At 36.3% G+C, this 24,312-nt stretch overlaps 1 protein-coding gene across 8 annotated transcripts in view; it reads right to left on the bottom strand.

Moving 5' to 3' along the window:
• Positions 1 to 19,813, bottom strand: part of LOC136041867 (vascular endothelial growth factor receptor 1-like) — a 100,727-nt gene extending 80,914 nt beyond the window's left edge. For 7 of the 8 annotated variants that reach the window (XM_065726683.1, XM_065726662.1, XM_065726696.1 and 4 more), the window contains exons 1-3: positions 19,658 to 19,813; positions 5,533 to 5,675; positions 3,674 to 3,878 (exon numbers count right to left, since the gene is read on the bottom strand). In XM_065726683.1, the coding sequence (XP_065582755.1) occupies positions 3,674 to 3,878; positions 5,533 to 5,675; positions 19,658 to 19,697 (388 nt within the window). In that variant the 5' untranslated portion in view covers positions 19,698 to 19,813. The remainder of the gene's footprint in view (positions 1 to 3,673; positions 3,879 to 5,532; positions 5,676 to 19,657) is intronic. The other variant, XM_065726705.1, reaches the window with a different exon arrangement.
• Between the last annotated feature and the right edge of the window lie 4,499 nt (positions 19,814 to 24,312).

The raw sequence follows: 24,312 nt of genomic DNA on the forward strand, positions 1-24,312 counted from the left end.
GTTCCTGTAATTTCTGACGATTCCCTAAATAATTTCAATGATCTTGAGTCCGAATAGTTTAACAATGTCTGTGCGAAGTTGGGTCGGGGTATTGGAGGGGGAAGTTTGTTAAAAGGCTTTCAATCAAAAGTTGGCGGTGAGAGGGCCCTCCTAGACAACTCTGAAGAAAACCCTCGAGCAAATAAATGTTGCTTAACGAATTTCATTTTAAAACCCACAATCTAAGAAGAATCACATAGAGACCTCTTCCCTCTTTAAGGTTCGAGCCTCTGTGCACCTATACACACAGCATAGATTCTTGTTTTAGGCGATTCGGTATGTTGGGACTTGGGAGCTCTGGTGCAGGTTTATGTCATGGAATAGCAATAGCATATAATTCCCTTGATTGTTTTCTTTTTATTCTACTTTGATTTCCAAATTTCCACCTTTTTTATTTAGTTTTGTTTGACATTCTTTCTTCTCTGTGCTGGACACGCCTTGTTTGATACAGGGCGAAATATTCGTGTAAATATTCTTCTTTTTCTTCCTACTGGCCATAGTTACGTTATTGTTGTTACTATTTTCTCCTACGTTTTGATGAGATACTATGGATGTTACCAAGAATTGAAATAGATTTTACAATGAATTGCAGAAATATTTGGTGTAAAGCATTCATAGTATCAGCATAAGTCTCGAAACAAAATAAGATCAAACTATAAATGTACTTTCGGAATTTGTTGAAGAAAAGTTAGATACTTATGTTAAAAGGATTCCATCCCTCTACTATTTACACAACTGTATGATCCGTTCCTCTCTCAGGTGATTTATCCATGTCCTTACACATCATTGAAAAGGAATGGCAAACTTCTGCCATATTTCCTTATCCATGTTGCGACACAGTTTTAAAATTTAACTCACTACTGGATTTTGTCCATTTTTTTTTTTAATGCACGGTTAGGAACTAACCCTGGTGGCAACCTTGCTCTAATTTTGTTCATTACTGGAATGAACCGATCAGACTTAGCGTAGTTAAACATGCGCACCAGTAATAGCATTTAAAAATAATGATAGGACGAATCGTCTGCATTCTTGCGTGAACCATACTTATATAGTAGTAGGCCTACTATAAAATTCTTCAGCTGAGTCAATGTAAATTACTGAAGGTGACATCTTGACACTCAATTGTTTTAGTTTAGGCGAAGACTAATAATCATAAAGTGCAGCTGATAAGCATAAAGTGAGCTAACAACCAAAAAGGTAGACTTTTCTTGCGGATCAACTTTTGAAAAACTAAGTCAGAGAAAAATTTGTCAAAGGACATAAAGTGCGATATTAAGGTCCAACCAAGGAGAAATAAAGTCGCATGATGATCTAAACTTCAAATAAACAGGTAATACTATAAACAAATAAATGAAACCCAAAACGAACGGAAACTGAACTGGATAATCAATCCGAACTTAAGATAAATTACCACAGATAAGTGGGACTTCCGCCCTCCCTTGAAGCTAGAGTGTCATTTCTGCTTTCCTGAAAACTAAAAAGGATAGTTTGGAAATGAACGGCTTTAATTACGGATCAATTATCTACACTTTTGAATTAAATCAAAAGTAGCAACGAAAATAAGTGTCGTTTTAAAATAGAAAAACTAAAGTGAAAGTTGCAGATGTCTTTATTATTGGAAATACTCTGGGCTTGATAAGTATCATTTAGTTTTTTTTATGTTATGAAAAATAAAAACACTTCAAAATATATGTCATTTTCTAAAAATCAAAGGTGACACTCCAGCCTTTCTGCAGTTTTAGAGTGTCCAGACCTATTTTCGTGTTGTTTGTCCGTTTTATGTTTCATTTACTCATCCATTTTCATTTACCATGATCCATTTTATTTTAGGCACTTTCGTTCTAAAGGAAGATGGGGTTCAGAAGCGGCATACGCCTCTGAACATTCGTCCCCTTTGCCAAAGGTACTCGTACTGCAAGCGGATGTGAGAACCCTGGAAAGGTTTGGAAATCTTCTTTCTCCTGACCTATTGAATCAAGATAAGTGCTTCATAGTTCTCTAACCCAACGTTGAGAAAATAAACCGCCAACCTTTGGTTGAAAGTTGGCAGTGTTAGAGAAGCCTCGCTACATCTCGTGCCTCCAATCTTGCAGATCGAAAATCTATGCATAATTCCAGTCAAAACTCAACTAAAATAAGTATAAATTTCTTCTGAAAGACTGGGGATGGAGGACTGCTAGTCTGACAGCTGACCCACCTTGTGCCTGCAATAAAATGATCCTTTTGCGATTCTGCTTCAAAACTAACACTGCACACTTCTAAATTATGGGCTTACCGCAACACTTGGCGCCTACATTTTGCGGCCAATCAAACATACTGAAAACCATTCCATGTTACTGATTTAAATAAGATGCAGTAAGCCCATCCTTTTACTGAGAAGGTGGCGGTGGGAGCGGAAGCAGTATTGGAGCGATCATTGATTCGCTTTTGTTCTCCAATTATCCAGATTGAAAATTATCCATATTGATCCCGTCTAAGAACGGTGCAACATAGCTTTCGCTCTGTTAAAAAGTTGCCGTTAGGAGCACCAAGGGATGAGGGCGGAGTAACAGAGGGGACATAGACACATTTTCTATCTCCGTTGATACTGGTTGAAAAGCCTTGCCCACTGGCAGTTCAAACGAGCAGCAACATGCCAACCTTTAGACTAAAAAGGTGATGATTAAAAGGACCTGCGGTGCACTTTGGTTCCCAAACCATACTGATTGAAAATTTTATATGACGGCAGTTCAAACGAGGTACTGTCTAAAGGACTCAGACCTACTTTGAACCACAATAGCTTTTATTAGCAGATTTCAGCTCTTTCAGCCCAGTAGAAAATGATCCTTTTCTAATCTCAGTATGAAACTGGCGCGGGCTTGCTTAAATAGAACTTTTCATTCGAAGCATAAACACGCCTATAAGGAACAAAATCTTCACGAAACAATTTCAGAGAGTCTTCTCTGATACAAGATCTGATGATCTGGAGCCGTCCCAGCTAAGTGGCTGGCGCGATGGCTTGAGAATTCTTTGTCCATGGGCCAAGGGTTCAATACTAGGCATGGCCGGTTATTTGGTTTGGGACGGGCATCAGTAGTGTGACTTTGTTAGCTCATCCAAAGTCCACCTAGTTCTAAATGGGTACCTGGAGAAATCTGAGGAAGGTAAGCAGGAAGTGTGCGAAAGCACAGGATGGTTGACCCCCAGCCCCCCCCCCCCATTGCACTTCCTGGCTGGAGGGCCATGAAACAGAGATCAGTACCGCCGGTTTGGACCTTAAAGGTCTAGTGCCGTCTTGCTTACTTACTTCTCTGATACATGATTTGAAATTCGACTTCATTTCGCACAATGTTGCCTCTGGCTGAAGGACAGTCGAAAACCATCTTTTTCCCCCGAACAAGCAACTATCCTAAGTATAGTATTTTGTTCATCAACGCGGGCTGAGGTCTATGCTTTCCGCAAAAAAAAAAAACGAAGAGTCGTCCCGGTGTTAACCTGAGGCCGATTGCATAAAAAAAAAACAAGATAAAATCAACGTGTTCCTCCCACAATGTAACTATTATCATTATTAATAAACCTCAAATTAAAATATCCTAATGGTGGTAATATTATCCGCAAGGGTAATCCTCAACCATATTAATATAAAGTTACTGACCATCAACGTAGATATAGATACGTTTGGCGTTAAATATGTCCTTGAAGTTGGTAGTTCCAACATGAGCGCAAGTAAAATATCCTGTATCCAAGTAAGAGGCATTTGAGACAGTTAACTCGGAAATAAACGAAAAGTCGCTATCGGGATTTCTCCAGGAGGTTACGTTACTTCGTTCTTCGATATCGTGCTGCTGCTTATTGAGGTCCTGAAATATAATGACATCGGGATTATCATCAAGTAGCATAGCCTACATAGGAAAATAAGGAACTCTAAACAGGAGTTGCTGGTAAATTCCTTAACCAGATTGGTGCTCAATGAAAAAACAAACTACGTTCATTCCAACGTAATGGTTACTACTAGTCAAAATTTCCATGGTTCCAACTTCCATGCACTTCAGACTCATTACCTTCGCTTATTCATTATCCTTCCCTACTCTTTAGTTTACAAGTAATGTTTAAAAAAATTGTTCTTCTCGACTTTTTTACGTTTTTATCTAGCCTACTTTTTATTTAACAAGCCAAGCACTTTTTACCTGTAGAAATACTAAAGACATCTACATCCACATTCACACAATATTCTCACTAATTTTGTATTTCATATATACTACTCCTGGAGAGGGGGGAAGAGGTGACAGTTGGGAAAATGCCTTTTTTGTAGGACTACTTTTCGAATCCTAGATTTGTGGCTATACGTTCAGAATAACCTTAGAATCATTGGCTATATATCTCGAAGTTTTCCCTGAAAAAGAAAAAAAGAATGAAGGCAGACGAGGATCTAAAGTCCGAACGTCCAAGCAAAGCATGGCCAAAAGCAGTTATCAAACAAGGAATATTTTAAATCAGCTCAGATCAAAAGGGATCAAGGGGCTTGAGATATGTTCAATCAGCCTAAACCAAAAGTACTTATTCGACAAGGAAGACCAGAAGGCCAGAAGGACTTACTGGGCTTAGATTATCTTCGAGCTCAGAGAGAAAGAAGTTCGTAGACTTGGAACATTTTCAACCGGTCCAGACCAAAAGGATTTACACTAAACTTGCAATGTTTTTGCGTAGCCATCGCAAATTATATTTTAAACAGCTTTCTTTTTTCGCAACAGCATTGAAAATTTAAACTGATAAATCTTCCAGGAATAACTTTTCTTGTATACCATTTGATTTTAAACAATCAATTTAGCGTAATTTATCAATATTCAATAAATATTCACAAACATTTTTTTTTTCGTTTTAACTAATTCCTTTCAAATACGTAGACAATGAATTGACAAACTATCTGTTAATTTTTAATGCAAAATATTGCTTCCGCACACTAAACCAATTGCTCCAAAAGTGCCCATTTACGAAGAAAAAATAGTAACAAAAGAAGCGTCTTTTTAAAATTATAAAAACATAAATTTAGTGTCATTAATGCATTTATTGGAAGAAAATCTTTTAACTGTCTGTCGTAAAATTCATCAATATTTTTTTTTGCATGTTATAAAAATAAGTCATCGTTCAATATGTATACAGTTTTCAGCGAACCACATACAGCCCTCTAGGCTTTAGTGGGTTTGAGGAGTGGTAGTCCTCTCTTATTTGTGGGGATTTCTGTTCGTTTTAAGCTTGGTGTGGTTATTCATGTTAATTACGTTACTTTACTTCTGCTAGCTTTACGTTTCAATATTGCTCTTTAACTTTCTTTGATTTTTTTTTAAGACATATTCTAAATTAATTCTACAAAAAAAAAAACACTTTACAAACTTGTATCTCTTTAATCCATCCAATTCACTCACAATGAACAGATTTGATCCCAGAAAAAATAGTTTATCCAGTCCAACAATGAGGCTAGCTCACTTTAGATTAGAGTACCGAAAATAAGCTTACCGAATCAGGATAAACATTAAAATGCCAATAAGTTTCTTTTCTGGCCTCGCAGCGGAGTTTTAGTGCAGCTCCACTCAGAATTATTTCTTCCTCTTGATCTGGATACAGTAAAATAGATGATCCAGTTACTGAGGAAAGCAAACCTGAAAATGTAAAATTTCTTGAAACACACAAAAAGAAGGATAGTGTTATAAAGCGCTGCGTCCTGTTTTTTCGTGAAATTTTTATTAGCCAGATTTGAAGCCATCGACACCCACAGGTTCACAAGCCATCTCATTGGTAAATAGTCATTTTTTACGTTGTTTTTTGTAGAGTCGCAACTTGAAAAGACTTAAGTCTCAAAAATTGATCGCACTGGTGTATTGAGATGATCTGAAAATCTATTTTGTTGACAAAAAAATATATTTCTGCCAATCATGATTATACTGCCCTTCAGATATGAAGACCTCAAGACTGCCACCTCAAGACTCGGTTTATTTGTGCTGGTCTTTTTTTATGACGTTCAAAAACTTCTTAAAGAAACATAAAGAGTAAAATAAAACTAACGCAAGGAGAAAAAGTAATATATTAACGCTAATTGAAGAATTAGGGTTAGGAGGATGCCCTCTTCACACCTCCAATCATACAGTAAAATCACAAAGGAATCTAACCTATGGATCCAAGAGATTGTGGAAGTTAAAGACCAGTAACATATGCAGTCCATGTGGTAGCTGACTTCAATTTTGGAAGCTTCAGGGATTGAATTTGGAAACTTTGAAGCCTGCTACCACCTGGATAAAAAAAAGGCTAGCGGTCTAAAATCTCTCTAAAAGATCTTATTGACTGCAACTATTTGCCCATCGAATTCCAAAAGGATCCAGGTACTTTCGAAACGAAAGTAGGTGGGTCTCAAAAGTAGTGTGCGCCTCGATATACCTGTCCATATCTGTCTCACTAATAGATTTCCGTCTCAAATTATTAAATGTAGACACTTAAAAGTTAGTCTATTATGATGACTGTCTAGATATTACTACTAATAGATGTACTCCATTTTCTTCAGATACAGAATAACAACTGCATGCGGCTTGGAGATGAGCTCTTTCTGTTTTCCCTTCTTCCAGTGACCACTGATTTTTCTAACATGTAATCTGGGCTAATTGAATGAGTTAGTCTGACTTACTTTCAGTGGATTTGTAAAATCATGCACAGCATAATGCAAGATTTAAATTTGGGTCGGTGAACGTGTAGATGAGCTGCCCTTCAGAATTATGCATTAGATCTGAGCAACTAATTGAGAATGAACTTAAAATTCTTTTAGCGGGGTGAATAAATCGAATACATACGTGTGCAGGTATGTATTGCTTTATTGCCACCATAAATGTAAGATTACAACATTAACAGAGTAATCAATAAAAAAGAAAAACAAAGAAACAAGTACAATCAATGATGAAAATTAGAAGTTAATATAGAACAGTTTCGAAGGTGCTTTCAACACTAATCTACTTTCGGCACCTATCATTTCTTTTTTACCCCCCGATCACAAGATTAGCAACTCCACATCGTGAATACAAGGAGGTTGCTAGTGAAAAGAGGCAGCGGAAGCATGTATGTTGAACTATGTTCTACGTTGAACTATATTTGTTGAATTAATATGAAAATTGTTTGGGTACTTGTGTATTATTTCGAAAACACTCGAAACGTCATCTGTGTTTTTGATTTGAGAATAACCGGTTCGTCTGTCTACAATCGGTTAAAATTAGGCCAGCCTTAATCAGAGAGAGAAAAACTACGATACAGGTATATTTTTATTAAATATTTAATATATAGAGGTGGTTAGGGGTTAGGTTAGGAATTTAATATAATGCGTTCTGGGCGGCCTGCTTTCCATAATTCTTGGTTGTAGTTTCCATAATTTAGTTTCTAAAGCATTATATTTCCATCATATTTTTGTATCTTTCATTCCGATTAACCTAACTTCTTGAGTGTGTTCAGTATAATACACAAGTACCATTGTTTGTTGTGGAGGGTTATGTTGTACCGCATAGATTAAGTGAACTACACCATAACAGTCAACCAAAATTCAACATATCAATGGAAAAATTTTATTTCGTCGTAGTGAAGCCTCGTCTACATGTTCACTGGTCTGGCAAGTTGGCTACTGATGTCTGCGACATTCTATTTACATTTTGTTTTTTAGATATATTTCCTAAGGCTAGGAAAAACATACTAGACCATGTGATCTCAATTTGACCGCACGAGTGGCAAAAACACAATTTTCGAATCCAGATCAGGTCCATGCTCTCAACGCCCATAATCACAGATTTTGGAAATTCCGAAGACAGAAACAGGCTGGAAACAGGTCAGAAAAAAATTAAAATAGACAAGAACAGGAATCCTGACCGGTTGAAAAAAAAAATATTGGTTCGACTGAAAATGGATCCCTAAAAGAGACCAGACAACTTTTTTGTTTTCTGAACTTCATGAAACTCAAAACTGTAACTCTCTGACCAAGTGGATCCAGATGTATAAAAAAGATTATAGTTTAAGGATATGATCCCTTTTAAATGGGGATCCAAATAAGTTTTTTCGGCTCAGCTTGAAACTTCTAAGGATCATTGCCAGGACTAAGGGGACATCACATTTGAGTTTGAAGGGAGGGTGTTAGGTGACTCAGTAATGGGGCATAGCCGTGTAGTCCCTGGTCAATTTGAAACTTGCAGCCGTAAGTCCCGGCCAGAACGAGTCTACTATATAAAAACTTCGTTTGAGGGAATGGTATCCTGATCAGCTCAAACCTTATTTTTATAAAATCGCAAAGCCAAGTAGGCTTTAAATTACAATAAAATTTTAGCTTGGAGGTTGGGCTACCCTCTGGAAATGGAGCCCAAATATGACCAAAATACTTTTTTTTGATAGGCTTGAAGCTGTCACGGATTGTTGTCTGAATAAGGAGAGCATATTTTTGATAGGGTGGGGGGAGGATAAAAGGTTCCAAAATGGGCCAAAAATCGATGTGATTTGATTAATTGGAAACTTACAGCTGTAAGTCCCTCCACCAAAGAGAATATAATGTAAAAATTGCATTGTGGCAAACGGGCATATAAGACGGTTAAAAACATTTTTTTTTCAAGATGTAGGAAAACCATAGATAGGTATTTACCAATCAGCTTAAAATTATGTGATGACAGGACCAAGAAAATCTTAATGAAAGCGCAAAATTTTGAAACAAATATGCTGAAGCCTTTAAATTTGTGACATATGAAACTAGGCACAATACTTTTCCACGCAACTTCTATACTTACAACCCGATAAACAACATATCGCGTCTATGCCCAAATGTGACTTGTTCTTCGATTAACTTGGCATAAATCAAAGCTATAAAATTTCCTATCAGTGCGAAAATACCTCGAGTTCGAGCTGAAAGAATTTGAAATTACTAACGATGAAAAAGGGAACTTTTTCCTGATTCCCAGTTCTAGGTCTTAACTATGAAAAAAGTAATATAGTGAAAGCTTGAAGAAAGCTTGCTTTCTAATTAAAGATTAAATATATATAAACAAGAACTAAGAGCTCATATGGCACTTTTGACGATTCAAGAAGAGCTAAGAGCCAAGAGCTCATATGGTATGAGCTCTAACAAAATTCTAAGAATCAATAGATTGATTTAAAAGGAAAATCAGAGGCTTAATGCCGGTCAGGATTTAAAATAAGAGCTCTGAGTCACGATGTCCTTCTAAATATCAAAATTCATTACGATCCGATCACCCACTCGTAAGATATAAATACCTAATTTTTCCTCTCCCTTTAGCCCCCCAGATGGTCGAATCTGAGAAAACGACTTTATCAAGTCAATTTGTGCAGCTCCCTGACACGCCTACCAATTTTCATCGTCCTAGCACGTCCAGAAGCACCCAACTCGCCAAATCACTGAGCCCCTCCCCCCAACTCCCCCAAAGAGAGCGAATCCAGTACTGTTACGCCAATCACGTATCAAGGACATCTGCTTATTCTATCCACCAAGCTTCATCCCGATTCCTCCAATCCAAGTGTTTTCCAAGATTTCCCCCCTCCAACTTCCCCCAATGTCAAAAGATCTGGTCGGGATTTGAAATAAGAGCTCTGGGACATGGATTCCTTCTAAATATCAAATTTTATCAAGATCTGATCACCTATTCGTAAGGTAAAAATACCCCAATTTTCACGTTTTCCAAGAATTCCGGTTTCCACCTCCAACTCCCCCCAATGTCACAGGATCTGATCGGAATTTAAAATTAGAGCTTTAAAGCACAGGATCCTTCTAAATATCAAATTTCATTAAGATCTGGTCACCATTTCGTAAGTTACAAATACCTCAATTTTCAAAATTACCCCCCCCCCCAACTCCACCAAAGAGAGCAGATCCGGTCCGGTTATGTCAGTCGTATCTTATATATCTTACGTATCTTACAGGTTTTTATTCTTGCCATCCAGTTTCATGCTGATCTCTCCGCTTTAAGTTTTTTCTAAAATTTCTGGTCCCCCAACTGCCCCCCTAGTGACGCTGGATCCGGTTGAGATTTAAAATAAGAGATCTGAGTTACGAGGTCCTTCTAAATATGAATTTTCACGAAGATCCGATCACTCCTTCGTATACGTCATTTTTTCTAATTTTTCAGAATTAGCCCCCCCCCCAATAGAGCGGATCCGTTTCAATTATGTAAATCACGTATCTAAGACTTCTGCTTATTTTTCCCGCCAAGTTTGATCCCGATCCCTCCAATCTAAGCGTTTTCCATGATTTTAGGTTCCTCCAACCCAAACTCCTCCCAATGTCACCAGATCCGGTCGGGATTTCAAATAAGAGCTGTGAGACACGATATCCTTCTAAATATCAAATTTCATTGAAATCCGACCACCCGTTCGTAAGTTAAAAATACCTCATTTTTCTAATTTTTCAGAATTACCCCCCCCCCCCCAAACTACCCCAGAGAGAGCGGATCCATCCCGGTCATGTCAATCGTGTATCCAGGACTTGTGCTTATTTTTCCCACCAAGTTTCATCCCAATCCCTCCACTCCAAGTGTTTTCCAAGATTTTTGGTTCCCTCCTCCCAACTCCCCCCCAATGTCACCAGATCCGGTCGGGATTTAAAATAACAGCTCTGAGACACGATATCCTTCCAAACATCAAATTTCATTAAGATATGATCAACCGTTCGTAAGTTAAAAATACTTCAATTTTTCTATTTTTCCGAATTAACGGGCCCCCCACTCCCCCCCCCAGATGGTCAAATCGGGAAAACGACTATTTTTAATTTAATCTGGTGCGATCCCTGATACGCCTGCCAAATTTCATCGTCCTAGCTTACCTGGAAGTGCCTAAAGTAGCAAAACCGGGATCGACAGACAGAGAGACCGACAGACCCACAGAATTTGCGATTGCTATATGTCACTTGGATAATACCAAGTGCCATAAAAATAAGTTTTTTCAACTGAAAGTAAGGAGCGACATTAGAACTTAAAAAGAACAGGAAATTTTCCGTATATGGATGGGGATGTCCCCTCCTCAACGTCGCGCTCTTTCCGCTAAAGTTTCACTATTTGTCACAGTTCTACTTTTTAAAGCAATAAAATAAACTTTAGCGTAAAGAGCGGGACGTTGAAGAGGGGACAGCCCCTCTCATATACGGAATAATTTCTGTTCGTTTTAAGTTTTAATGTCGCTCCTTACTTAGCTTGTTTGTTTTTTTATTTAATTAATTAGAAAAAAAACTAGTTTTTTTTAAATGAAAGTAAGGAGCAACATTAAAACTTAAAACGAACAGAAATTACTCCGTATATGACAGGGGTTTTTCCTCCTCAACTCTCCGCTCTTTACGCTAAAGTTTGACTCTTTCTCTTAACTCTACTTTTTAAAACAGTAAGAAACTTTAGCGTAAAGAGCGGGGCGTTGAGGAGGAAAAGCCCATGTCATATACGGAGTAATTTCTGTTCGTGATGAGTTTTAATGTTGCTCCTTATTTTCAGCTAAATTTTTTTTTCTATTTAGTTTCTGGACGTTTTCGAATTAATGCATGTTTTGATCTTGGCTCCCCGCAAATAAATAATTAAAACAAAATTTGCATATTAATTAATTGCAATCATCGGAAGACTTTGAGAAAAAAGGAGTGAAGGAGGAGACCAAAATCTCTTCCAATTTTTGATTACTTAAAAAGGCAAGTAGAACTTTAGTTTTTTTTACAAACGTTTTCATTGGTAAAAACTATACGTAACTTACGAATTAACTTACGCAACAAACTTCTATATTCGTATGTTTTTATTGCGTATATGAGGGGGTTCAACCCTCGTCGATACCTCGCTCTTTACACTAAAGCTTAAATGTCCCATTTAAGCTTTAGTGACTTTGAGCTTTGAGCTTTAGAACTTAAATCACACTCTGAATCACAAAGGCCGTAGAATAAATAGTTGAAATTACTAAAAATACTTTAGCGTAAAGAGTGAGGTATAACGAGGAGATCAACCCCTCATTTGCGTAATAATTTTTGTTCGTTTTAAGTTTTAATGCTGCTCCTTACTTTCAGTAGAAAAAACTTTTCATATTTATTATGGCACTTGGTATTAACAAAGTGACATATAGCAATCGCAAATTCTGTCGGTCTGTCTGTCTGTCGGTCCCGGTTTTGCTACTTTAGGCACTTCGAGGTAAGCTAGGACGATGAAATTTGGCAAGCGTATCAGGGACCGGAACAGATTAAATTAGAAATAGTCGTTTTTCCGATTTCACCATCTGGGGGGGAGTGGGGGGCCGGTTAAAACGGAAAAAATAGAAAAATGAAGTATTTTTAACTTATGAGCGGGTGATGGGATCTTAATGAAATTTGATGTTTGGAATGATATTGTGTCTCAGAGCTCTTATTTTAAATCCCGACCGGATCTGATGACATTGGGGGGAGTTGGAGGGGGGAAACCTAAAATCTTGGAAAACACTTAAAGTGGAGGGATAGGGGTGAAACTTGATGGGAAAAATAAGTAGAAGTCCCACATACATGATTGACATGATCGGAACGGATCCGCTCTCTTTGGGGTAGTTGGAACGGGGGGTAATTCTGAAAAATTAGAAAAAATGAGGTATTTTTAACTTACGAACGGGTGATCGGATCTCAATGAAATTTGATGTATAGAAGGATATCGTATCTTAGAGCTCTTATTTTAAATCCCGACCGGATCTGGTGATATTGGGGGGGATTTAGGAGGGGGAAACCTAAAACTTGGAAAACACTTAGAGTGGAGGGATCGGGATAAAACTAGGTGGGACAAATAAACACAAGTCCTAGATACATGATTGATATAAACGGAACGGATCCGCTCTCTTTGGGGTAGTTGGGGGGGGGGGGTTATTTCTGAAAAACTAGAAAAAATGAGGTATTTTTAACTTACGAACGGGTGATCGCATCTCAACTAAATTTGATATTTAGAAGGATATCGTGTCTCAGAGCTCTTATTTTAAATCCCGACCGGATCTGGTGACATTGGGGGGGGGAGTTGGGAGGGGGAAACCTAAAACTTGGAAAACACTTAGAGTGGAGGGATTGGGATGAAACTTGGTGGGAAAAATAAGCACAAGTCCTAGATACATGATTGACATAACCGGAACGGATCCGCTTTTTTTGGGTAGTTGGGAGAGGGGTTAATTCTGAAAAATTAGTAAAAATGAGGTATTTTTAACTTACGAACGGGTGATCGGATCTCAATGAAATTTGATATTTAGAAGGACATCGTGTCTCAAAGCTCTTATTTTAAATCCTGACTGGAGACCGGATACGTGATTTACATAATTGGAACGGATCCGCTCTATTGGGGAGGGGGGTTAATTCTGAAAAATAAGAAAAATTACGTATTTTTAACTTATGAAGGATTGATCGGAGCTTCATGAAACTTCATATTTAGAAGATACTCGTAACTCAGATCTCTTATTTTAAATCTCAACCGGATCAAGCGTAATTGGGGGGGGGGGGGGTAATTGGGGACCGGAAATCTTAGAAAATACTTAAAGCGGTGAGATCAGGATGAAACTGGATGGGAAGAATAGAAACCTGTGTAAGATACGTGACTGACATAACCGGACCGGATCTGCTCTCTTTGGTGGAATTGGGGGGGGGGGGTAATTTTGAAAATTGAGGTATTTGTAACTTACGAAAGGGTGACCAGATCTTAATGAAATTTTATATTTAGAATTATCTTGTGCTTTAAAGTTATAATTTTAAATTCCGACCAGATCCTGTGACATTGGGGGGAGCTGGAGGGGGAAACCGGAATTCTTGGAAAACGTGAAAATTGGGGTATTTTTATCTTATCAATAGATGATCGGATCTTAATGAAATTTGATTTTTAGAAGGAATTCATGTCTAAGAGCTCTTATTTCATATTCCGACCAGATCTTTTGACATTGGGGGGAGTTGGAGGGAGAAATCTTGGAAAAACACTTGGAGTGGAGGAATCGGGATGAACCTTGGTGGATAGAATAAACAAATGTCCTTGATACGTGATTGACAGAATCCTACTGGATTCGCTCTCTTTGGAGGAGTTGGGGGGAGGGGTTCAGTGACTTGGCGAGTTTGGTGCTTCTGGACGTGCTAGGACGATGAAAATTGGTAGGCGTGTCAGTGAGCTGCACAATTTGACTTGATAAAGTCGTTTTCCCAGATTCGACCATCTGGGGGGCTAAAGAGAGAGGAAAAATTAGAAAAAATTAGGTATTTATAACTTACGAGTGGGTGATCGGATCTTAATGAATTTTGATATTTAGAAGGACATCGTGACTCAGAGCTCTTATTTTAAACCCTGACCGGCATTAAGCCTCCTATTTTCCTTTTTAAATCAATCTATTGATTCAGAAAATTTTGTCAGAGCTCATACCATATGATCTCTTGGCTCTTAGCTCTTCTCGCCTCGTCACAACTGCCATATGAGCTCTTAGCTCTTATTTTTTCATTGTTTTTTCAAATAATGCTAGGAAATCCCGCGCCCCATCATTGAAATTTTCTTCCCCCATGAAAAGTTCCTCCATGGAAATATCCTCCCACGCAACCCCCCACCCTCAACTCTCCCCCCTAAACAAGAAAAATCCCCCTGAAAACGTCTGAACACTTCCCAGTAACCATTACTACATGTAAACACAGGTCAAAGTTTGTAACTTGCAGCCCCTCCCACGGGGATTGTGGGGGAGTAAGTTGTCTCTAAAGACATAGCTATTAGGTTTTCCGAATGGCTATCTCAGAATTTTGATCCGGTAACTTTTGGGAAAAAATGAGTGTGGGAGGGGGCCTAGGTGCCCTCCAATTTTTTTGGTCACTTAAAAAGGGTACTAGAACTTTTAATTTACGTTAGAATGAGCCCTCTCGCAACATTCTAGGACCACTCGATCGATATGATCACCCCTGGGGAAGAAAAAAACAACAGAAAAACAAACAAAAAAAAAAAAAAACAAATAAACACGCATCCGTGATCTGTCTTCTGGCAAAAAATGCAAAATTCCACATTTTTGTAGATAGGAGCTTGAAACTTCTACAATAAGGTTCTCTGATACGCTGAATCTGATGGTGTGATTTTCGTTAAGATTGTATAGCTTTTAGGGGGTGTTTCCTATTTTCTTAAATGAGGCAAATTTTCTCAGGCTCGTAACTTTCGATGGGTATAACTGATCTTGATGAAACACACACACATATATATATATATATATATATATATATATATATATATATATATATTATATATATATATATATATATATATATATATATATATATACATATATATATATATATATATATATATATATATATATATATATATAACATATATATATATTGAAAATCAGCATTAAAATGCGATTCTTTTGATGTAACTATTGGTATCAAAATTCCATTTTTTATAGTTTCGGTTACTATTGAGCCGGGTCGCTCCTTACTACAGTTCGTTACCACGAACTGTTTTGATATTGGTTCAGCGCCCAAGAATAATTAAAACGAGATTTGCATTTTTTTTTTTTTTTGCTAAATGGTTTTCTCATAGTTTTGATTGGACGATTTTGATAAAAAAGGACTGAGGGAGGAGACCTAGTTGCCCTTCAATTTTGGTTACCGTACTTAAAAATGCAACTAGAACTTTTTAGTTGTTTTAAGAACGTTTTTATTAGTAATAAATATACGTAACTTACAAATTAACTTACATAGCGAACTTCTATATTTGTATATTTTTATTAAGTATATAAGGGGGTTTGCCCCCTCGTCAATACCTCGCTCTTTACACTAAAGTTTGAATTTTGTCCTAATTCTTTAAGAATGATCCCTTAATCAGAAAGGCCGTAGAATAAATAGTTCAAATTACTAAAAATACTTTCGCGTAAAGAGTGAGGTATTGAGGAGACGGACCCCCTTGTATACGTAGTAATTTCTGTTCGTTTTCAGTTTTAATGCTACTCCTTACTTCCAGTTGAAATAACTTATTTATTTATTTATTTTCTCATTGTTTTTTAAATAATGCTACAAAAATCCTGCACCCCCTTCAAGGAAATTCTCTTCCCCCATGATAAATTCCTCCATGGAAAGACCCTACCACGTAACCGCCCCCCAACGCGAAAAAGCCCCCCTGAAAACGTCTGTACACTTCCCAATAACCATTACTACATGTAAACAATGGTCAAAGTTTGTAACTTGCAGCCCCTCCCCGGGTTCTAGCAAAAAATACAAAATTCCACATTTTCATAGATAGGAGCTTGAAATTTCTACAGAAGGGTTCTCTGATACGCTGAATCTGATGGTGTGATTTTCGTTAAGACTCTATGACTTTTAGGGGGTATTTTCCCTACATTCTAAAATAAGGCAAATTTTCTCAGGCTCGTAACTTTTGATGGGTAAGACTAAATTTGATGAAACTTATATTTAAAATCAGCATAAAAACACGATTATTTTGATGTTACCATGAACTGTTTGAAAACAAACATAACTTGAGAAGACAAACTTTGAAACTGATTTTGGCGGTATCCACTCGTGACACCCAAAAATGAGCCAAAAATTTGTTTAAACTCTGATAGACTTGAAACCTACATGACAGGTACATAGGTCTACATAGACCTCAATAATTAAATATTTGGATGCTCCATCAAGTATTTTGAAGGGTGGGTTGTATCAATATGTAATATTTGATACTGGGCAACCTTTTTTTTCAACAAATGGCTTATATATACGGGGTCTGTAAACAGAGACAGATATTGTAAACAGGGACCTTAATGCATACAAAACAAAACATAACAAACACAATCTGTCATATTGATTCGTAACCCCAAAATAGGTCCATATTTATTTTGTCTTGGATCAGCTAGCTATCTACTGGGCAAAACAAACATATATGGAGGAAAAACGTGGGCTGTATTGATTCGTGACACATCGAAATGGGCTAAGCATTGGGTATTAATACACATTAGGTGGGTATTGAGAAGGAAACATGTTAAGAAAACAATTCTTATTTCATAATGTGCAGAAAAATTGTAGGCTATAACAATTCTTACTTCATAATATGCAGAAAAATTGTAGGCTAAAACACACTTTGTGGGCACTTCACTATACCTTACCCCACCCCCTTAATGTGCAAATATAAAGCCTAAATTATGTATTTCCGATGTGCTTTTCCGTTTCTTGATTTCGTCAGCTTTGATTCAATTTACGGGCATTAAGTTGAAACAAGTGACGCATGGCAAAATGCATGGAAGTACAAGATTCCTTCTTAACAGCCCCAGTTGAAGACTTATACCAAAATATTTGCACCCCCACATTCCCCTATATTTCAAAAAATACTTCGTTCATGATATTTCCACTGAAAAAAAAAAAATCGAAAAAAAATTGCCACTAAAATTCTAGGCTAGTTTAGGGGCTGTCTCAAAAGTCTTCTTCTGGTTCCATAGAACTGCGCCTTCGGAGATAAATGACCACCCCCCGCCCCTGGGGACAGGTATTTAAGTTATGAAATTTGCCCATTGTTTACGTATGGTATTTGTTATTGAGAAGTATATAGACATTTTTTGAAGTAAAGGAGTCCATGAGGTAATTTTCCGTGTGGGGAGAAATTTCCAGGGGCAAACTTTCCAGGAGAAATTTTACACTGAGGGGATTTGACAGAGTTCCTATACAAAATTTTATTTGTCTTACATTCTCTTTGCCTGCTGAATTTTGCACGTGGAGATGTTCCACATGAATTATCCGGGGAAAATTTTCAGCGTGTTTGGATTTCTGGGAAATAGTTTAAACAGAAGGGGGAATTTCCGGAGTGGTCGGGAAAACGATTAGAACTCAGTCTTTTTAAATGAAAGTTTACTAAGCAGAATTTTTCAGACTGAATCCTTTACAAGAAATGGTCAATGTTCCTATTACCTGAACAATTGTTTAGGGTCATGAAACTATTGTTATTAGATGCATTTTGACTTTTGGGACATCTTTTCTCTCTTGCAAAACTACCGCAAACTCACCGTTATGGAGTTATTCCAACCCAAATATTCTTGTATTCACACATATAGAATTGCAATAATTTCCGTTTTCGTTGATCGGATATTTAAAATCGCGAATCTGTAATAGTTAATTTAGAAACAAATTTGGGCTATATATTTGCACATTAGGGGGGTGGGGGTAAAGCATACCATATATTAAATACGTAAACTAACCATTGCTGCATTTAATATATGCTATGCTTTACCCCCACCCCCCCTAGTGTGCAAATATATAATAACTCCATAACGGTGAGTTTGCGGTAGTTTTGCAAGAGAGAAAAGATGTTCCAAAAGTCAAAATGCATCTATTAACAATAGTTTCATGACCCTAAACAATTGTTCAGGTACATTGAGTACATTGATAGGAACATTGGCCCAAGAAATTTTACGGAAAGGAGGGGAGGTTCCAGCGAGGATGGAATTGCACGGAAGGAATTTTACGGAGGGGGTGTATTTCTACACAGGAGGAACTTTCCATGGATGAGTTTTTCGCGAGGGTAGGGAATTTTTCATGGAGGACGGGCCAAATTCACCAGCATTATCTGAAAGAACAATCAGAAATTAAATAAAAAAAATTCAACTAGAAGTAAGGAGAAACATTAAAACTCACAACGAACAGAAATTACTCTGTATATGGAGGGATTTACCTCCTCGTCAATACCTTGCTCTTTATGTTAAAGTTTAACTGTTTGTCCCAATTGTTTAAAGAACGTCTCCTGAAACACAAGAACCGTTTATTTAGAATACGAAGCTTTTTAAAGTGCTAAGAACTTTAGCGTGAAGAGCAAGGTATTGAGGAGGGGGCCAACCCCTTCATATACGGAATAATTTCTGTTCATTCGGTAAAATTCTAGTTAATTGACTTCTTGCTATCTCGGAAAGGGTTTAGGTTGGGAAAATGAAGCTTTCAGGGAAGGGTCTACAGGCTAAAGTGTGTCCAGGGAAAGTATTTTAAAGTACCCATCTCCACTCCTTCTCCCTTTAGAGGGCCCTGAAATTTGCGCACATGACAGGTACCTATTGAAATTTTGACAAAACAATATTTTACCTTAATTTTCAGTTACTAGTTGCTTTTTCTCTGCCTTTAGTTCTGAAAATGCAATTCCTGTTATTTGAGTAGAATTTTGAGCCATATCAATGTTTTCTTTCTTCAAAATTTAGGAAATGTATTTGCATATCTTTAAAACCTTATAAAATGAAATTGAGCAAAGTTATGAAGCTGAAAACAATTTTGTTGTGCTTCATTCAAGCAGAAGATCTATTTTGCAAGGTTTCACTTTTATAACACATATTTTTAAAGGTCATCAGAGGTCAGGGCCCTCTGGAGGGAGAAGGAGTGGAGGTAGTTGCTTCAAAATACCTTCCCGGGACATATTTTAGTCTGTAGATTTATCCCTGAAAGTTTCATTTTCCTAACCTAAACCCTTTCTGAGATAGCAAGAAGTCAACTAACTAGAATTTTACCGAAAATGCTGGAAATTCGACCCCCGCCAACACCCTCTCACTCCTGAAATAAATTTCTGCAGAGCCTATGTGCCTAATGCCGATAAGACTGAAGGAGGTTATGGGTATTAACTATTAATAGTCCTAGAATGCAGAATGCCAAAACTGGTAGGCTAGATAAAGTTACCTAATATGAGAGAAATAGTGAAAATATATCCGATCCGCATCTTAGCATCCCATTATAATAATCTTAATAATGACACACAATTATTAGAACTTATTAAGACAATAAAAATAAATTATTTTCACTAAGCTATATTCTGTACTTCTAGCTTGGCACTGGTTCATTTTTATTGCATTGTATTATCAAACTTGTTGGTTAAGTATGCATGACGTCATCTGAGCGACAGGGGTACACAACTACTTCTACCTGGTGACTATAATATCCACTGATGTTGTGGATAAAGGGATTAAACATGATTGAGATGAATGTAGGAAATCCTGGCGGGGCCAGTAGCGGATCCAGGATTTTCTTTAGCGGGGTACATAATAGGTTGCTTTGATAAACTTGTGGACAAAAAATACCAGCAATTTAAAAGGAACCTCAACAATTATACGTCGTAGGTAGGTAGTGGAAATGGTCATAAATTTAATCTAAAATCTGGTGAGGGTTAGAGTTCTAATAAATTTGTTGATATTAAAATGGTATACTGATAAAAAAAAATAGTACGTTAAAAAAAAACTACGCCGCAATGAAAACTAAAAAGCTGTTCACCATCATTAAAAAAGGATATTTAATATTTAAGCATGATTTTTCGCCTTTGCACTTCTTACCACTATAGTGAGTGAGTTTGTATTGTATTGAAAAAAAAAAATGGTCTTGAACCATCTTTTGGGGTCATGCATTCTTTTTAACACAGGGCGAACCATTTAGCATGTCGCATAACCTTGTGGCATCGCTTAGTAATTATGCTAGTAATGAAGAGAAGGATATGCGGATTAAGATACATCTTTTATCTTCATAAAAGATGTTTTAAACATTAAATATTAATTCTTTTAGGGGTGTAACAAGAAAAATAGAACAAAGAGACAGAAATACATAGAAGACATTTTAAACGAGGGTTTTGGGTACAGGTAATAAAACATTAATTAGTCACTATTTCATTCTAAAAATTATGTTTTAATAAACAAAGTCAACTTTGAGGAAATATCAGAAGTTACTAATCAAAATTTCACTTTTTGTAACAACGTGGATTATCTTTCACTTTTTAAAGTTCAGTATATTTTGCTTAAGTTGCAGAATTCACAGTTTTATAAGAAAAAGTACATTTCTTTATTTCTACTCCCGCCATATCTATTTATTATACGGTCAATCTCTACCTAAATATTAAATAAAAAATTATTTTTTAACTGCAAGTAAGGAGCGAAATTAAAAGTTTATCGGCGACTCTGTCACAACTCTGCTTTTTGAAAAAAAAAAAAAAAAATAGCGAAAAGAGTAAGGCGTTGCGGAGGGACAACCTCTTTCATATACGGAGTAATTTCTGTTCGTTTTAAGTTTTAATGTCGCTCCTTACTTGAAGTTAAAAAAAACTTAGTTTTTTATTTAATTTCTGAATGTTTTTGAATTAACACATGTTTTGATTTTGGCTCACCGCACATGAATAATTAAAACGAAATTAGCATATTAATTTATTTTTTTGCTAAATGGCTTTCTCATAGTTTTGATCGGATGATTTTGATATAAAAAAGGGAGGGGAGGAGACCTAGTTGCCCTCCACTTTTTGGCTACTTAAAATGCAACTAGATTTTTTCTATTTTTTGTACGAACGTTTTTGTTAGTAATAAACATACGTACCTTACAAATTAAATCACGTAACGAACTTCTATATTTGTGTATTTTTATTACGTATATGAGGGGGTCTTTCCCCTCGCCAATACTTCGCTCTTTACATTAAATCTTGAATTTTATCCCGAATCTTTAAGAATGACCCCTGAATCACAAGGGCCGTACAATAAATAGTTGAAATTACCAAAAAAAAAATTTAGCAGAAAGAGCTAGGCATTGTGGAGGAGACGAACCTCCTTATAAACGGAATATTTTATGTTCTTTTTAAGTTTTAATGCTACTCATTACTTCCAGGTGAATTTTTTTTCTTTAGTTTCTCATTTTTTTTATTTAGTTAATGCTAGAAAATCCTGCTCCCCTTGAATTCCTCCATGGAAATATCCTCCCACGTAACCCCCTCCCCCTACCCACTCCCGTCCCAACGTTAAAAAGTCCCCCTCAAAACGTCTGTACACTTCATAATAAACATTACTATATGTACACAATGGTCAAAGTTTGTAACTTGCAGCCCCCCCGGGGACTGTGGGGGATTTCGTCGACCCCAAAGACATAGTTATTAGGTTTTCCACTAGGTTGAATAGAATGGCTATCTCAAATTTTTGATCCGGTGACTTTGGGGGAAAATGTGCCTGGGAGGGGGCCTAGTTGCCCTCCAGTTTTCTTGGTTGCTTAAATAGGGCACTAGAACTTTTAATTTACGTTAGAATGAGTCCTCTCACAACATTCTAGGACCACTGGGTCGATATGATCACCCCTGAATATATATATATATATACATATATATATATATATATATATATATATATATATATATATATATATATATATATATATATATATATATATATATATATAGGCTATATATATATATATTATGTTGCCTCTGAATTATTTGTCTTTTTTTACTGTTTTTATTGTTTGGTAAATGACGACTTATACTCGACTACCTGTCCATGGATTATTCTTTATGGTTGATTGTGTATGGTTATGCTGTTTGACCTATGTGATTGTATGGATAAGTAGGGTTAAGCCCTCATTCAAGTGCTGATCTATATTAATCACTACTGTAGGAAAACAGTCTTCCTTTTCTCCTTCTGTCTTTGTTTTTTTTTTTTTTTTTAATGTGTTTGTGCTGTTGCATTGGTGATTTCTCTTTGCAATATATATATATATATATATATATATATATATATATATATATATATATATATATATATATATATATATATATATCACGCATCAATGATCTGGCTTCTGGCAAAAAACAGAAATTCCACATTTTTTGAGATAGGAACTTGAAACTTCAATAGTAGAGTTCTCTGATACGCTGAACCTGATTTTTGTTAAAATTCTGTGACTTTTAGGGGTTCCCCTATTTTCTAAAATAAGCCAAATTTTCTCACGCTCGCAACTTATAATGGTTAAGACTAAACTTGATGAAACTTATATATTCAAAATCAGCATTAAAATGTGATTCTTTTGATGTAACTATTGGTGTCAAAATTCCGTTTTTAGAGTTTTGGTTACTATTGAGCAGGGTCGCTCCCTAGTACAAATTCGTTACCACGAATTGTTTGATTTCGGAGAACGTTTTTAATGGCTATTGCTGTCAGTCTAGAGTCCTGTCAGATTAGAGTTCTTCGTTAGTATTACCTCTTCTATTAATCCTAAAATATTCGAATAAAGACCAAAATCGTCAGAAGAATATGAACTCCAATAAACATGCATGCAGGTATGTGCTTCAAACTAAGTATATGAGTCGAAATACTTCTTAAAAAATAAATAATCACGTGTTTTTTATTTTTTATTTGATAGGTATAGATTGTGATTTAAATTCTCAGGGTTTCAAGCTGTGGCAGATTTCTAATAATTTTTTTTTAAAATCACTTTTTTACAGGAGAAGCAGTGATGTCTCGTGTTTTTTTTTCTTCTTCCGTCACAACCAGTAAGGCAGTAAAGCATCGTAGAGACATCTTTAAGTAAAGTTCAAATTAAATTACTATATCCAGTCTCAGTAGTATTGCTATAGGCACTACAGAACTAACAACCTTATTTTGGCTCTAAGAATTGTCTATATTTGGGTCATTGACTTACTTACATAACCATACTACAAGAGAAATACATCATTAGCATAATCCAGTCAGCATTTCATTTACATATTTCTGTCTAGGTATGATACACAGGTTAAATCTAATGACAGACGTAGGAATAAATTTTCTATTTGAGTTGAATGAAACCGGTTTACATTTTTATGGGAATCCTATATTCAGTAAACATAAAGTGGGATTTTAAAAATATTATATCAAAAGGCGCCGAGAAAAGACTTTTAATAGCATTGAAATAAATAAAAAATAAATAAAAAAATGAACAAAACAAAAAAACTAAATAAAAAAAATATGTCATTACAAATATTGTTCTTCTAAAACAAAAAAACAAAAAATGGGTAACATACGTATACCATTTTCATTTTGTATTTCAAAAATATCACAAGTGAATTTCTTTTGCTAGTGGCTTGAAAAAATCATCTTGTGATATTATATTTGAATGTGCACTTTCAAATTGTTTTGTACTCTGTTTTTCCCAAAGCTTGATGAAGATACGTTTCATTGAATCAAACATCTGGTTTTGAACACATTTGTTTTGCACAAAGCTCGGTAAAGATACACTTCTTCGAATCAAATATGTGGTATGCGAGGTTTGTGTAAATCCAAATGTGTGTACAATGTTTTGCCCAAAGCTCGACGAAGATACACTTCCGTTAATCCAAGGTGTGGTTCAAAGTGTTTTGTGCTGGGACAAAACACATACAAAAACACTTATACACACAAAAAGACAGACATGGGGGCAAGCGTACACCCGCCAAGACACATTGGTAGAGAGAGAGAGAGAGAGTGAGAGAGAGAGAGAGAGAGAGAAGAGAGAGAGAAACAAAGAGCCGCTCAGATTTACAGGTACAGAGAAAGGGAGAGAGAGAAAAAATACATAAAAACACA

Source organism: Artemia franciscana, chromosome 2, assembly GCF_032884065.1.
Source record: "Artemia franciscana chromosome 2, ASM3288406v1, whole genome shotgun sequence".
NCBI lineage: Eukaryota > Metazoa > Arthropoda > Branchiopoda > Anostraca > Artemiidae > Artemia > Artemia franciscana.